Source organism: Ahaetulla prasina, chromosome 1 (assembly GCF_028640845.1).
Source record: "Ahaetulla prasina isolate Xishuangbanna chromosome 1, ASM2864084v1, whole genome shotgun sequence".
Lineage (NCBI taxonomy): Eukaryota > Metazoa > Chordata > Lepidosauria > Squamata > Colubridae > Ahaetulla > Ahaetulla prasina.
The window spans coordinates 266,960,023-266,974,040 of record NC_080539.1 but is presented as its reverse complement, the minus strand read 5'-3'; the positions used below and the strand labels follow the sequence as shown (position 1 = coordinate 266,974,040).

Below are 14,018 nucleotides of genomic sequence, written 5' to 3'. Positions count from 1 at the left end.
GGCTGGCCTCCGGCGTTTTCTTCCGCCGCTTTTTGATGGCGGCGGCGGCGGAGGGGGCGTTCGACATTTTCGCCCCCTCTCACTCCTCCTCTTGCCCGCGGTGGGGCGGAGGCGTTGTCACCTCGCCCTCCTCTCCGGCCGAAATTGAGTGCGGCGGCAGGAGGCCGCCGTGAAGTGCCGGCTGGGGGAGTCCAGGAGCCAATCCCGGCTCCCCAGCCGGCACTTCACGGCGGCCTCCCCACCCCACTGCCGCCGCACTCAATTTCGGCCGGAGAGGAGGGCGAGGGTGACAACGCCAAGGCGAAGAACTCTATTTGTTTGTCACTCTCGCCAGCGGGCGTTGTCACCTCGCCCTCCTCTCCAGCCGAAATTGAGTGCGGCGGCAGTGGGGTGGGTGGGGAGGCCGCCGTGAAGTGCCGGCTGGGGAGCCGGGATTGGCTCCCGGGCTCCCCACCCACCCACCCCACTGCCGCCGCACTCAATTTCGGCCGGAGAGGAGGCGAGGGTGACAACGCCTCCGCCTCCGAGGCGAGAGTGACAAACAAATAAAGAGAGTTCTTCTCGCCTTGGCGTTGTCACCTCGCCCTCCTCTCGAAAGCCGAAATTGAGTGCGGCGGCAGTGGGGTGGGTGGGGAGGCCGCCGTGAAGTGCGGCTGGGGGCCGGGATTGGCTCCTGGGCTCCCCAGCCGGCACTTCACGGCGGCCTCACCCACCCACCCCACTGCCGCCGCACTCAATTTCGGCCGGAGAGGAGGGCGAGTGACAACGCCTCCGCCCCCACCGCGGGCAAGAGGAGGACGAGTGAGAGGGGGGCGAAAATGTCGAACGCCCCTCCGCCCGCCCGCCGACCACCGCCGCCGCCATCAAAAGCGGCGGAAGAAAACGCCGAGGCCAGCCGCCTAAAACGAGCCGGCCGAGCTGGCAAAGCATGCCGCAGCATTTGCTCGCCCTGCCGCCCAGCTGTTCCCGAGGGCAAAAAACCCTCTCCCTGGGTCGGCTCTGCAAGGGTAGACTCGAGTATAAGCCGAGGGGGCGTTTTTCAGCACAAAAAACGTGCCGAAAAACTCGGCTTATACTCGAGTATATACGGTAATTGAAATTAATGATAATTGTAACTTCTCTTCTTGCCATCCATGTTGAAGTGATGAGCTGGTGGTTACATACCGGTGATATAATCTTGTTGTGCCCCTTCAGATTAACCTTTCCCATTTGCCTTTTAAGAAGCCACTAAAACGACATATGAAAGGTCTGTGAATTTTTATAAAATTTAATAAAATGATTGAATGAGAGAGCAGTAGTTTAATACAGGAAGTTTGAGATTTTTGGCCCATCTCCCATTTTGGCTCATCTCCCATTCTAGAACCTAAGAGAAACCATGGGCGCATCAAGGAAGAGAAGAAAATCATTATTCCTTTGACATTATCACCCAGTCAATCTTTCAGTATCTTTGATCCTACATGATCCTAACCTTTTCTGTATGATTTCTGCATTTTATCACATGAGAGCAATGTGGTCGATACACATATGAAACAGCAAACACATTGCTCCCGAACAGCTATGATAAAAAAAGAAACATATGGAAGGATAATCTGTTACTTCTAAAACGGAAAGTTGGTTTAGCTCAGCAATGTCATTTTTATAAATCCCATGATAAAAAAATAAGATCTGAAATGTCTGGAACACATTAGGTTTATTGTCAGTTTTTTGGAACAGCTTAGCAAAAGGCAGTTTGAATTATCTTCTGTTTCCTGCCTTGCACTTTTAAGAGTCTCTCTGTTGTGTACACAATAATAAAAGACTGTGAAACGTTTGGTTGCTCTTTTGTATTTCTGTTGGTAAAACTATGAGTATTGATATTGTTAGATCTCCCCCTTTAAAGATTAATTAATTTTATGAAACATTTTTTAGTCTTGTCTTGAAAGCACGTTAATTCTTCTGATTTGTATTTTGAAGATAAGCCTATTTTTTAAGAAATTCATTTTTATCTCTAGTGTAATTTAGCAATATATGTTCCGTTGCAAAAAATTGCACCTGTAAGAAGGTGCAATTTTTTTATAGTTCATGATTTTTATAGCTCATAATTTTTAACCATTCCCAACATCCTATACATTCGGTATTACATGACTATCTGCTATATTGTTAATGATAAATACACTGCAGCAAAAATTGCGAGAAGGAAAATATATTTCCCAGACTTTCTTGTTTTGTTTCTTTGTATTAAGACAGGAAAACTAGCATAAATAATCCTTAATGTAAAATCTTATAAAATAGATATTAACCGATAATTATTTGGTTAATTGGTACTGATTAAATCTAGCTGGACTGGCCTTCCAGGGTCTCTAAGATGGTAATAGCAGCAGTAGAAACACCCATACCCCTACACAGAGAAAAATTAAAATATTAGAAGGAAAAAAGCAAATACTATATAACTATTCCATCTTCTTCAATTTAGAAGTCACCCCATGGGGGGGGGGTTTACAATGCGCAGTCATTGCCTAGGAATTTTGGAATCATGGGTTAAAAAGCCAACATTTAACCAGTTGCATGACATTTTTTTAACAATATGGACATCCAGACATTAGGCTTTATGTGATAAGCAAAGCAATACATTGTAGTTGTGTTTTTAACTAAATGTTAATCAGATTTTATTCTTGAGATATGTTGTTGTTTTTGTTGTTCAGACTCTTAAGTTGTGTCTGACTCTTCATGACCCCATGGACCACAATACGCCAGCTCCCCTGTCTTACCTGTCTCTGGGAGCCTGCCCAAATCTATGTTCATTGACCATCTCATCCTCTGCCTTCCGCTTCTCCTTTGCCTTTCTTTTTTCTCAACATCAGGGTCTTTTATAATGAGTTCTCACTTCTCATTTGGTGGCCAAAATATTTGAGCTTGATGTATTTAGTGGGCACCAAATAATCAATAGCTGATTATTTCAGAAAAGAATGGCTGGTCTATAACTTAATCAGGCCAGTCGTTTTTTTCCTGATGGGTTGATAAAAAATTTCTGAGCTGAAATCTTTAGGAAAAATCTGTGACTCGTATGAATTAGAGGCTCAAAGAACCATTTTCTGTGGTTGTGAAAAGTAGGCATTGGCTTCTAGTTTGAACTGTACAGTCAAGAGATTATATAAGAAGCAGAAATGGAAGGTAGGAAAAGCATCTTGATTGATCCTTATGGGGGTAGCAGGCATGGATCAAATAGTGTACTTTAAATTAAACCTGCCTGACCAAAATTAATTTTATTTTTGGTTGAATAGTTGAGTTCTTTTTTTTTCTTTTTTTTTGAGGCAACTGGACTTTCTTGCTTTTTCTTTGAAGATGTTTCGCTTCTCATCCAAGAAGCTTCTTCAGCTCTGACTGAATGTCCCCACCATCCAGTCAAAGCTTCTTGGATGAGAAGCGAAACGCCTTCAAAGAAAAAACAAGAAAGCCCAGCTGCCTCCTGAAAAAGCACTTTGGGACAACCATGATCTGGATGACTGAGAATCTACTCTATGTAGACTTTTAGTTGAGATGCAATACTGGCTTATTAAAATAAATAAAAATATTAAACTCAATCATTGGCATATTTGTCATACTTACTTGTTCATTTCTGTATTTAAAAATGCAGTGTTTTAATTTAAGAATAGATTGATTTAAGCAAGAAAAAAAAATAAAACAGCAAAATCCCTAATATGATATTTAGGCTACATGTGATTGTTTTTGTCTCTTAACTTCAGAAAACCCCTACAGCACATGCCATGAAGGAAGAAAACTTTTTTCGGCGAAGGTTCTCACTCTGTCCTGCTGCATCTACTCCTCAGAAAATTGATCCTCGTAAGCTGACCCGAAACTTGTTTTTTGGGGCTGATAATGAGATCTATCCCATTAGCCCAGGTGAGTATGTTCCAGTAGGTTTTAAAATGTGCTATACCAGGGATCTCCAACCTTGGTCACTTTAAGACCTGTCGACTTCAACTCCCAGAATTCCTCAGGAGATGAGGAAATGAGAAATCAAGACCTTTGAGCAGTTATGGTCATTTGCAATAGTAGATCTGGAAGAATTTCCAACTCCTGCTGATCTGATGGCACCAATAAAACACATTTTCTTTCCTAACTTGCTCAAGAAATATTGGCGAGAAATGAGACTAGTTTCATATTTGAAAGGATTTCTGCATAAGCTCCAGCTTCTGATATGGACTAGATAGGCCTAACTGTGTTTTCAGGAAACTTAGTGCTGTGTTTTTTGATCTATCGTCTTGAGCCACAGTTTTTATACATACTTCTGTTCGGTGAACTTTGGAATGCAAATGATCTGAGAAGCCTAACCTTTGCATATCCATCCTGTTGATTATTGTTACGAACTGTGTCGGTATACACTCTTGCAAAATCAGAAGTGCTTCATTTGGTATTGGATATCTTATGACCATCCAGATATATGTAGTTTGGGCTCCTGTCATTCTTGATCCATTAATTGTACTGGGCGAGTTTATAGAAACAGAAGTTTGTTTGTGTATCTATTTAGAACATTTATATATCTACCAAACGCAAACAATTAGATTTTGGGCATAGAAGAAATAGTAAAACAAAAATATAAGGAAAATACCATTAAAACCACCTAAAAGAGTAAAATAGTAACCAGAACTATACTATAAAACAGCTGGGGTCACTGCTCATCCTGACCCAAATTAATGTGTGTTCTTTAAAAATAATGGTTAAATTTGAGTCCTTGTTAAAAGAAAGGGAAGACTTGGAATAAAAAATTGGAAGAGGTATGGAAGAAGAAGCAGAGCATTAGACCTAGGAAAAGGGGACATCTAATGTTCTTCTGAGCTATCATTAAAAATTGGAATCTACAAGAAGTTGGATAAAGCAAGGAAAGAAAGTAGATGGTTTTTGCTTCAGGAATTGATTTATCTGTTAAAAATGAATCATGTATATAGCGAGAAAACTATATTAGAATTTTGATTTGTGTTTATTTGTGTGATGCTAGTTTAGCCTTATTGTTTCCTGATTTTTATTTCTTTGTATAAAGGTAGCAACTGCACATTTATGAAGTCATAATTTTTCTGTAGAATCTTGTAATCTGATGCAACTAGTTGGATTGTACTCAAATCTCCTTAAAAAGTTATTTTTCATTTGTAGCACACCCTTACCATGTTGTGGTCTCCTTTTAGTATTCATTTATGCATTGTCTTGTGGATTTTGTGTTTAGTTGTTGTCTTTGTTCAAAACAATTCAATATTTATATACTTCAATACTAAAACTTTATGTTTTAACAACTAAATGTAATATTTATTACAGTTTACCTTTAATTTCTCTTTTTAAGTTGGATTTTGTTTATCTCTTATGAAGTTAATCTCCCAAGAGGAGAAAAGAGATGAAACCTCTTGGCAGATGTCACCAAGATACATGGCCAAGAAACTGCATTGTAAAGATTATTTTGTTTTTCTGCTTTTAGCTTTTACTCACAGAGAGACAAAATGCGTTGTGAGACCATTTTCTCTCTGAAACATTGGGTTTAACAGAAACACGATAAGCAGTACTTCTCTGGAAGATAAATAAAGACAGTAAGAACTACCAAGTTGCTAATCTAAAGCAGAAGGGAAGGCAGTTTGAAAAGATCAAGAGGAGGGCTGGGAAAGGAGGTTTGAGATTTCCAGTCCCAGTCATTCTAAGAAGTTAAATTTATATGCTACTGGACTCCCAGCTACTCTGAGCAGTTTGCAGTTACTAAAAACATTTAAAAACAAATAATAATGCAAAAGTAGCATTCTGTAGAATTCCCTAAATTGTTGCCCTGTATACCTGTTGGATATCACCTTTTATAATAGCCCTCCTACCTAATATGAGCAAAGCTTATAGTGGTGGGAGAATTCCAGAAATCAAAATCCAATATTTTTGGAAGAAATATGGTTGGGAAAAAATATCTGCTTCCTTTTCTGTATTATATACCCCTAAGGTTGTATATCTGATATTGATTTCTTTAAAAACACAGTATGTACTTCAGCAGTTCTCAAAGTTTTTTTTTTATGGATGTTGTGTTTCAGGAAAAGACATGGAAGGAAATAGTTTGCCCATGCTGAAGGATGAGATTCCTCAGACACCAAACTCTGCTAATAAGGTAATGATAATTACAGAGAAGTCTTGCTTTTTAAACTTGGATTAAGATGACCTGTGAATGGATAAAATGTCTGATACTATACAGAGAATTTCCTGTGTTTGTAACTAAATTCTTGTTGCATACTAGAGACAGTAAAAGATTCACTAATTTGTGCCATTCTTGGGAATGATTATCTACTCTAACATTCAAGGGTATCTGATCATCAATTCAAAGCACAATACAGATAGTCAGTCCTTGGTTTAGGACTGGCCACTTAGTGACTGTTTGAAGTTACAAGGGACCATCCCCAGGGCTACTTATGACCCAGATTCAAAGTTCTGACACATACAGACACTCCATGCAGTAACATGACTGCATTTTGGGCCCTTGGCAACCGTAGGAAAGAGACTTTTCCAATTGAGGGGTCAAGTGGGGAATTAGTCTCAAATCTGAATGCCACTGAATTTTATCTAGTCTTTCCCAGGAGCAAACTGCCACTTTGGGATGATGCCTTGAAGTAGGCAATAGAACAATAAAATAGCTAGTTTAATCTCTTCACAGGTGGGTCTGGTTGTTCCAGCCTAACACAGCCTGTATTTGCAGCCATTTGCAGTGTCCCATGGTCACGTGACCACAATTTGTAATGGTTTTTCCCCCCCGGAAATCTGCATTTGCTTCCAGTTTTGGACAAAAACTGCATTATGGACAATGGATTCACTTAATAATTGCATAACAACTGCTGGAAAAAATGTCATAAAATCAGATGTGGTTATATGGTGACCCATTTAATGACCAGCAAGACTTATGGCTGTAATTCCAGGCTCAATTATAGTCATAAGTCAAGGACTACCTGTACAAGTGCATCCAGTTTCCCAGCTATAAAGATTTGTCATGCTCTCTAGAGCAGGGAAAAATGTTTGCAATGGTGAACTTCATTCATTCAATGGTGAGCTTCAAAAACTTCTGCTTGGGGATCATTTTAATTTGAAATACTTGATTTAGTTTGATCCTGGTTATTAGAATTGTCCAAACAATTGGGGAAAAGGTACTAAGCCTATGCAGGTATTCATTGTGGTGAACCAGTTTGGATGAGCTTCATGCATCAAATCAAATACACAAAGGATTGAAATAGGACAATTCGTACACATTCTGGACTTGCAGTTTAATTGTCCAAATCAGTCCAACTTAAATTAAGTCCTGTTCAGAGAGTCATTCTGAATTAAATTTCACTTGCACACCTGACGCAGCTAGAGAGAACATTTCTCTCCATATTCATATACTACCTTGACTTCAAATCATTATTTCATGTTTTGATTTGGAGGTTTCTGTAACCATAATACAAATGTTTGTGTGTTCAAATGCTACACTATAAATGGCTTTGTTGCAGGTTACAATTCATTGTTGGGTGTTCAGCACCAATTTTCTGATTATTACTGTTGCTATAAGGGGACAGTCTTACAGCCACTTACTCCCCACGCCTAGCTGCAGTGTTTTGTCACTATTTCCTGGATCTTTGTTTAAAGGGCAAATTGATTGTGGTTATTCTTGATATATAAGCTAGAAACCAACCTGCCCTGGTAATGGTTGGGTTTGCACTAGTTTCACACACAAAGAAGACAGACACATGTGTTGTTTGTATGTGTAATATTTCCACTAAATCATGCTCTGATCTTTGAGGAAGTTGCTCTGCTTTTTAAAATGCCACAAGAAAATTTCTCCTACATACCTAAAGAAGCTTAAACGAACTTTAATTTTGCATAATGGAAATTATCTGCGTTAGGGGCACATAGTCTCCATTTCCCAAAAGCTTTGAATTCAGCTCCATCTTTGAACCTCTACAAGTTGAAACTAAAGTGCAATTTTCAGGTACAAGAAGGGAAAATAAGTTTAGGGAGAAAAGAGAAAGTAATAAAATGGAGAATAAAAGAGATTTTTTTTAAAATTTGAATTTATATCCCGCCCTTCTTCGAGGACTCAGGGTGGCTTACATTGTGTAAGGCAATAGTATCATCCTATTTGTATATTTATATACAAAATCAACTTATTGCCCCCCCCAACAATCTGGGTCCTCATTTTACCTACCTTATAAAGGATGGAAGGCTGAGTCAACCTTGGGCCTGGTGGGACTCGAGCCTGCAGTAATTGTAACTGCAGGCAGCTGTGTGTTAATAACAGGCTGCATTAGCCTGTTAACAATAGCAATAGCACTTAGACTTATATACCACTTCATAGTGCTTTACAGCCCTCTCTAAGCAATTTACAGAGTCAGTATATTGCCCCCAACAATCTGGGTCCTCATTTTACCCACCTCAGAAGGATGGAAGGCTGAGTCAACCCTGAGCCGGTGAAGATTGAACTCCTGGCAGTGAGCAGAGTTAGCTTGCAATACTGCATTCTAACCACTGCACCACCAAGGTAGGAAGGCAATGCCAGGATATTATTCAAAGGCCAGGCTTAGTGTTGCCCTCAGCCTGAGAGTGTTTTTGCCTCTTATCCACTTTTCTAATAGGCATTTAAACTTGGTTTTCCCACTTTTTAGAATAAATAGATTTAGATGTACCTGCTCATGTTATGTGGCTCCCTGACAGTGACCTCCTTAGCCTCTTTAGTCTGTATTAGAGACCTTACTTCCTTCTCTGGTAGCTTTCATAGAGGCTTCAACTGCAGAAACCAGCAGGTGGCATTTTATATCATTCCATTATTAAAATCTCTGCCTGTTGTTTTTCTGCATATCAAACAACTACTAAAGCCATAATAAGAACCTAAAACCTTCCTCTGCTTTAGACACACAGAGGCTAAAACTTCGATCCAGACTAAAATTAACACAGCCCCTGGTTGGTAGATTCCCATTTCTTTTCTCTATTCAGCCAGGAAATTAAGCAGCAATTGCTTTCTTTTCTGTAAGCATATATTTTGACTAAAGGTGAAAATGAGAGAGAGAAATTTTTTTTGCCATTCTTCTGTCACTTGAGCCAAAAAGCAAACAAGACAGAACCCAAATATTTTAAACAAATACCGTATTTTTCAGAGTATAAGATGCACTGGAGAATAAGATGCATCTTAGTTTTTTGGGTGGAAAATAGGGGAAAAAAATTCTGCCTACCAGGTATTCATCTGGCTAGTGTCCTTAGCCTGGTCAGCTTCAGCACATTAGTTTGCTTGCTGGTTTTGAGGTTGGAGCTAAAAAACAGCTTCTAAAGCACATCTGATCATCGGAGGAAGCAGCAATTAGAAAAGCAGACAAAGCATGGTAGATTGCTTCACTCACAAGCACCTCATTGGGGCTGAAAAACAGCTTCAAAGCACAGCTGATTATCGGAGGGAGCTCCAGTGACTAAAACAGGCAAAACGCGGAAGGGGTAAGAGAAGGCAGCAGCTGTTCTGGGTAGCCATTTTGGGCACCGCACGTTGCATTTTCAGCCTCCAAACACGTTGCGTTTTCAGGCGGCAATTGGCAGCAATGTGCTTTGGCAAGCCCCCCCACAGCCTTGAAGGGTTTGGAGGCTGAAAACGTGACGCTTGGAGTCCAAAAACACAAGCCCATATCTGCATCCAGGAAGAGGATGTACAGAGACCAAAGGGTAGGGGCCGAAGGGTGGGTGGGGTTACATTTAGAGTATAAGACGCGTCCAAATTTTCAGCCTCTTTTAGGAGGGATAAAAGTGCATCTTATACTCCAAAAAATGCGGTAACCCCTCAAAGAAATAGCCAGCATTTTATTTCATTTTATGTATTTTATTTATTATACTACCTTTATTATTTTTATAAGTAACTCAAGGTGGAGAATGTACCTAATATTTTATTGCTCTGCTTCTGAATCTTGAAAAGAAAATCCAGCCTCATCAGGCGGACTCGCCATCCAGTATGAAATTACAATCAAAGGCAAAGAACAGGGGAAGCGTTCCAGCCACAGCATAAACCAACCAATTGGAAAAGGGACATTTCTGTGAGATGCAATGAAGTGCCTCGTAGGCTGGATTGCTCTGCTTGTGGCAGCAGAGATGGAAAAGCACTATTTCTGACACAAAGGCAGAAGAATTGGAAGTTGTCTGCCTTCTTGGCAGGCTATCTGGGCTGAAAATTATGTCATTCAGTCCTGTTGTTCTGAAACAATAGATGACTTATCTCCATGCTAGGGCAAAGTATGGATCAGCCCAAACTTCCTGTAACACCCAATGAATGGAATTTCCATTATGGGAATCAAAGGTTGAAGCAAATGGCTATAGCATATTGTCATCTCACTAAAGAAATGGCAACTGCTTATATAGCTTTTCTGAAAATTGATGCCTGACAAACTCCAGAGGAATGGGTTTGGGGTTTTTTTTGAGGTGAGAATTCATATAAGTCCTGTGTGGGTGATTGGTTGGTGGATGGATGGATGGATGGATGGATTGATGGATTGATAGATTATGACAGCAAGTTGTACTGATGTAATGGTAACTTGATACATCTGCAGTCCACATTCTACTAGGTGATATTTCTGTGATGGAACAAGGAGAAATAACAATAATTGACTGTGCCACTGAAGTGTCTAGTCCCTGTTCGCCATAACAAAATTTGCAGTAGCTAATAGTTGAATGGAATAGTTCTGCCATGGACTATGGTAATTGGACCATGGAAAGCTGATTTCTGACTTCCAAAGACAATTCTATTCAATCTAAAATGTCTTCATGGGAGGCCTTCTGCTGGCATAAGATAGGAAACTAGTTTTGTGCAAGAACACTTTAATCTGATTTCAGCCTCCCTCAACAGTGGGTTGGCAACAAGATTGAAGTATGGCATGTTATTGAGAAACTTAAATGGAGCATCTTCATGCACTGTGGGGAAAAACCAGTTAATTATCAGTAGTAAATTGGCCCTTGTCTATTTTGAAGTACACTGGAGGAACAAAAATCTCTTTGCCTTCACAACCAGCATTTTCACTTAGGCTAGTGAGTGGTTTGGCCTTAGCCTAAAAATGAGAATCAGAATATATTGATTACTGTAGTTGTTCACCTTGTTTGCCAGCATTGTTGGAAAGGAGAGCAAAACTAGACAATCTGGAACAAAATGACCTTGCAGTTGTGTCTCTTTCCTCAGTAAATTGTGGGAACAAAATGCAAAGAACAACAACTGCAGCTCAGCATGAATATTAATATTTGTTTATATTTATGAGTTAATAATGTCTGTCTGTGTACTGCATTGACCCCAATATCTGCTATCAAGCCAAGTCAGATGTTGTTGGCAACTTATTCTGTTAATAGAGAATCTAGGCAAGTATGATTTTAAGAACAAAATATTTATCATCCCTCCCTGAGTCCTGGTTTTTAGAGGCCAAACATTATAGGAACATTTGAGGTTATCAAAGCATGATTATCTTTGTTACGTGTGTGCTGCACAAATATAGTATGTGTAAATCTTTGGCCTGAATTTTCTTTCCATAGAACTGCTTCTATCCAAAAGTAAATGTTTTTATTGCTTTGTTTTTATCTCCATTTATTTCTAAAGATGACTTTCAAATGTAATGTCAATCCACAATAGCTTTAAGGTGGCCAGGTCACTTGCAGATTTCAGAGGCATTATTAGAAAATAAAAAATAGTAGATGGCTATAGTCCAATGCTTTGTTTGGCAACGTGTTTCCTTCTCCCCCCACATCAAAGATAAAAATGAGATACTATTGAGAAGGGATATTAAATAGAATTGTTATAACCTTAAGATGACATTCATCAAAATATAGGTAGTCCTTGACTTACAACAGTTCACTTAATGAACATTCAAAGTTACAGCGGCACTGGAAAAAAGTGACTTATAACCATTTTTCACAATTATGACATATGTAGCAGCCCCATGATCATGTGATCAAAACTAAGATGCCTGACAACTGGTTCATACTTATGACTACTGCTGAGTCCCAAGGTCATGTGATTATCTTTTGACAAGCAAAATCAATGGGGAAGATTCACTTAACTGTGTTACTAATTTATCAACTCCAGTGATTCACAGTAACAACTGTGACAAGAAAGGTCATAAAATGGGGTAAAACTCAGTTAACAAATGTCTCACTTAACAATATAAATTTTGGGTTCAATTGTGATTTTAAGTCAAGGACTACCTATAATATTTTGGATATTTATTGGAAACTTGAGGGCAATTGTCCAAAAAACAATTATATATCTGCCCTACTATATTGGAGATATATACTGTTATGGCATGCTATCACATATACTTTGGTTATATTTGTGGTGTTTCTATATAGGTTGGTTGAATATTCTTCATACTGCGAATCAGTTTTTAGTAATAAGACCTAAAAATATTAATGCGTTGTTAACAAATTGGAATCTATTTATAAAAAGTGTGACTACGTCACTGCTTGAGCATTGCAAAAGAGATTGTTACGTGTTCTTGGAAAAAGACCTTGTGTTCCTGATACCAAAGATAGACTTGATGAAAATATATACAGTCTCGATCAGTGCAATATAAAGAATGGACAATATCATTTCATGTGGTTACAATTTGTTCCTTAAAAACTATATTGTAATAATTTGTATGTGTGGATACATATATATACAAATTGTGCTTAGAATTTTTTTCCCTGACATTTCTAAAAATCTGATTTTTGTTGTAGTAGTTCTCCCCATGGTGGAAAGATGGGAGGAGGGGGAAAAACATTTACATGGATAGGTAGTCCTTGAGTTGCAACTGTAATTGAGCTGGCAATTATAGTCATAAGTCATAACAGCCGTAGATATGGTCACATGACTTTAGGGGTGGCTTTGTAACTTCAGAACCGGGTCATAAGTAACTTTTGGGGGTTCAGTTATAATTTTAACTGGTCACTAAGTGACCTGTTATAAGTTGATGTATTAAATCATCAGTAATCATCATCATCATGCATTTAGGGACAGGGTGGCAGTTGTGGCAGGGAATAAATTTACCAATTTAACATCTGGTAAATGAGGTTTTTGTGACATCCACATCCATCTATAGTGAATATTTTCTAAATAGGAAGCTCTTTCCCATGGTAGCCATTTCAGAGTGCCCATATTCTCTCAGTGTTTCAATATTACAAATGTTCCTACATTATGATGATTTAGTTCACCATCATAAAAAAGGTCTTTTCTAAAACAATTTCGTATTTATCTAATTCCTGTCTTTTCTTTTTTCTTCTTTTGATAGACTGAGCACAAATTTTGCAACGGGTCTGAAAAGGAGTGTGTATCTCCTACTGGAAGAAATAACAAGAAGGAAACATTAAAGGTAGATAGAAGATTAAGCTGGATCTTTTGTTCCACATTGATTGACAGATGATAGATAAATGGATGGATGGATGGATGGAGAGACAGACAGACAAACGGACCACTCTTAAGTTGCCACAGGCAAACAAAAATACATCCTGCTGCTATATACATCATGCAAAATAGCCTTGTCAGCTAATGTCTAAAATAGCCTTGCGTTTATTCTCAAATTTTCATAATTGTGATTTCATTATTTATTTGATTCTAGTTTTGATTCTGCGTGTTTTAGACTTTGCTATATATCCCCAAAAGGAATTAAAATAGTTTTGCAAAGCAAATTGCCTTGTTCATTAGATTAATGAATCCAGTTTTTCCAGTCTTTACAGGATCTTAAGAAGGTGCTTTTTCTATCCCTATTATCTGAGTGGGAAATTTCAGAAATTGAACTTAAGATCTCTTGTAAGTGTTAAATTATAAATTCTAGCATCCATAATCTTTGGCCCCACTGCTAGGTTACTGGGACTTGTAGTTTCACAAAATCCCAGTATTTCCTGTCACCACCAAGCTATGGTCCCTTAATTTTTAAAAGTTGTTGCAGTCATGTGCACACACTACTGTATATGGCTGTTCAGAACTCCTTCAGAATATCAATATGAGAGCAGGTGTTTTTGTTACTAAAACTATTTGCATAATATACACAATAAAGCTATTTGCAGGG

The 14,018-nt window shown here is 38.9% G+C and overlaps 1 protein-coding gene across 1 annotated transcript in view; it reads left to right on the top strand.

Moving 5' to 3' along the window:
* Window positions 1–14,018, top strand: part of OSBPL5 (oxysterol binding protein like 5) — a 165,725-nt gene that overhangs the window by 99,550 nt on the left and 52,157 nt on the right. The window contains exons 2-4 of the mRNA XM_058158241.1: window positions 3,723–3,879; window positions 6,033–6,106; window positions 13,242–13,322. Of these exons, the coding sequence (XP_058014224.1) occupies window positions 3,723–3,879; window positions 6,033–6,106; window positions 13,242–13,322 (312 nt within the window). The remainder of the gene's footprint in view (window positions 1–3,722; window positions 3,880–6,032; window positions 6,107–13,241; window positions 13,323–14,018) is intronic.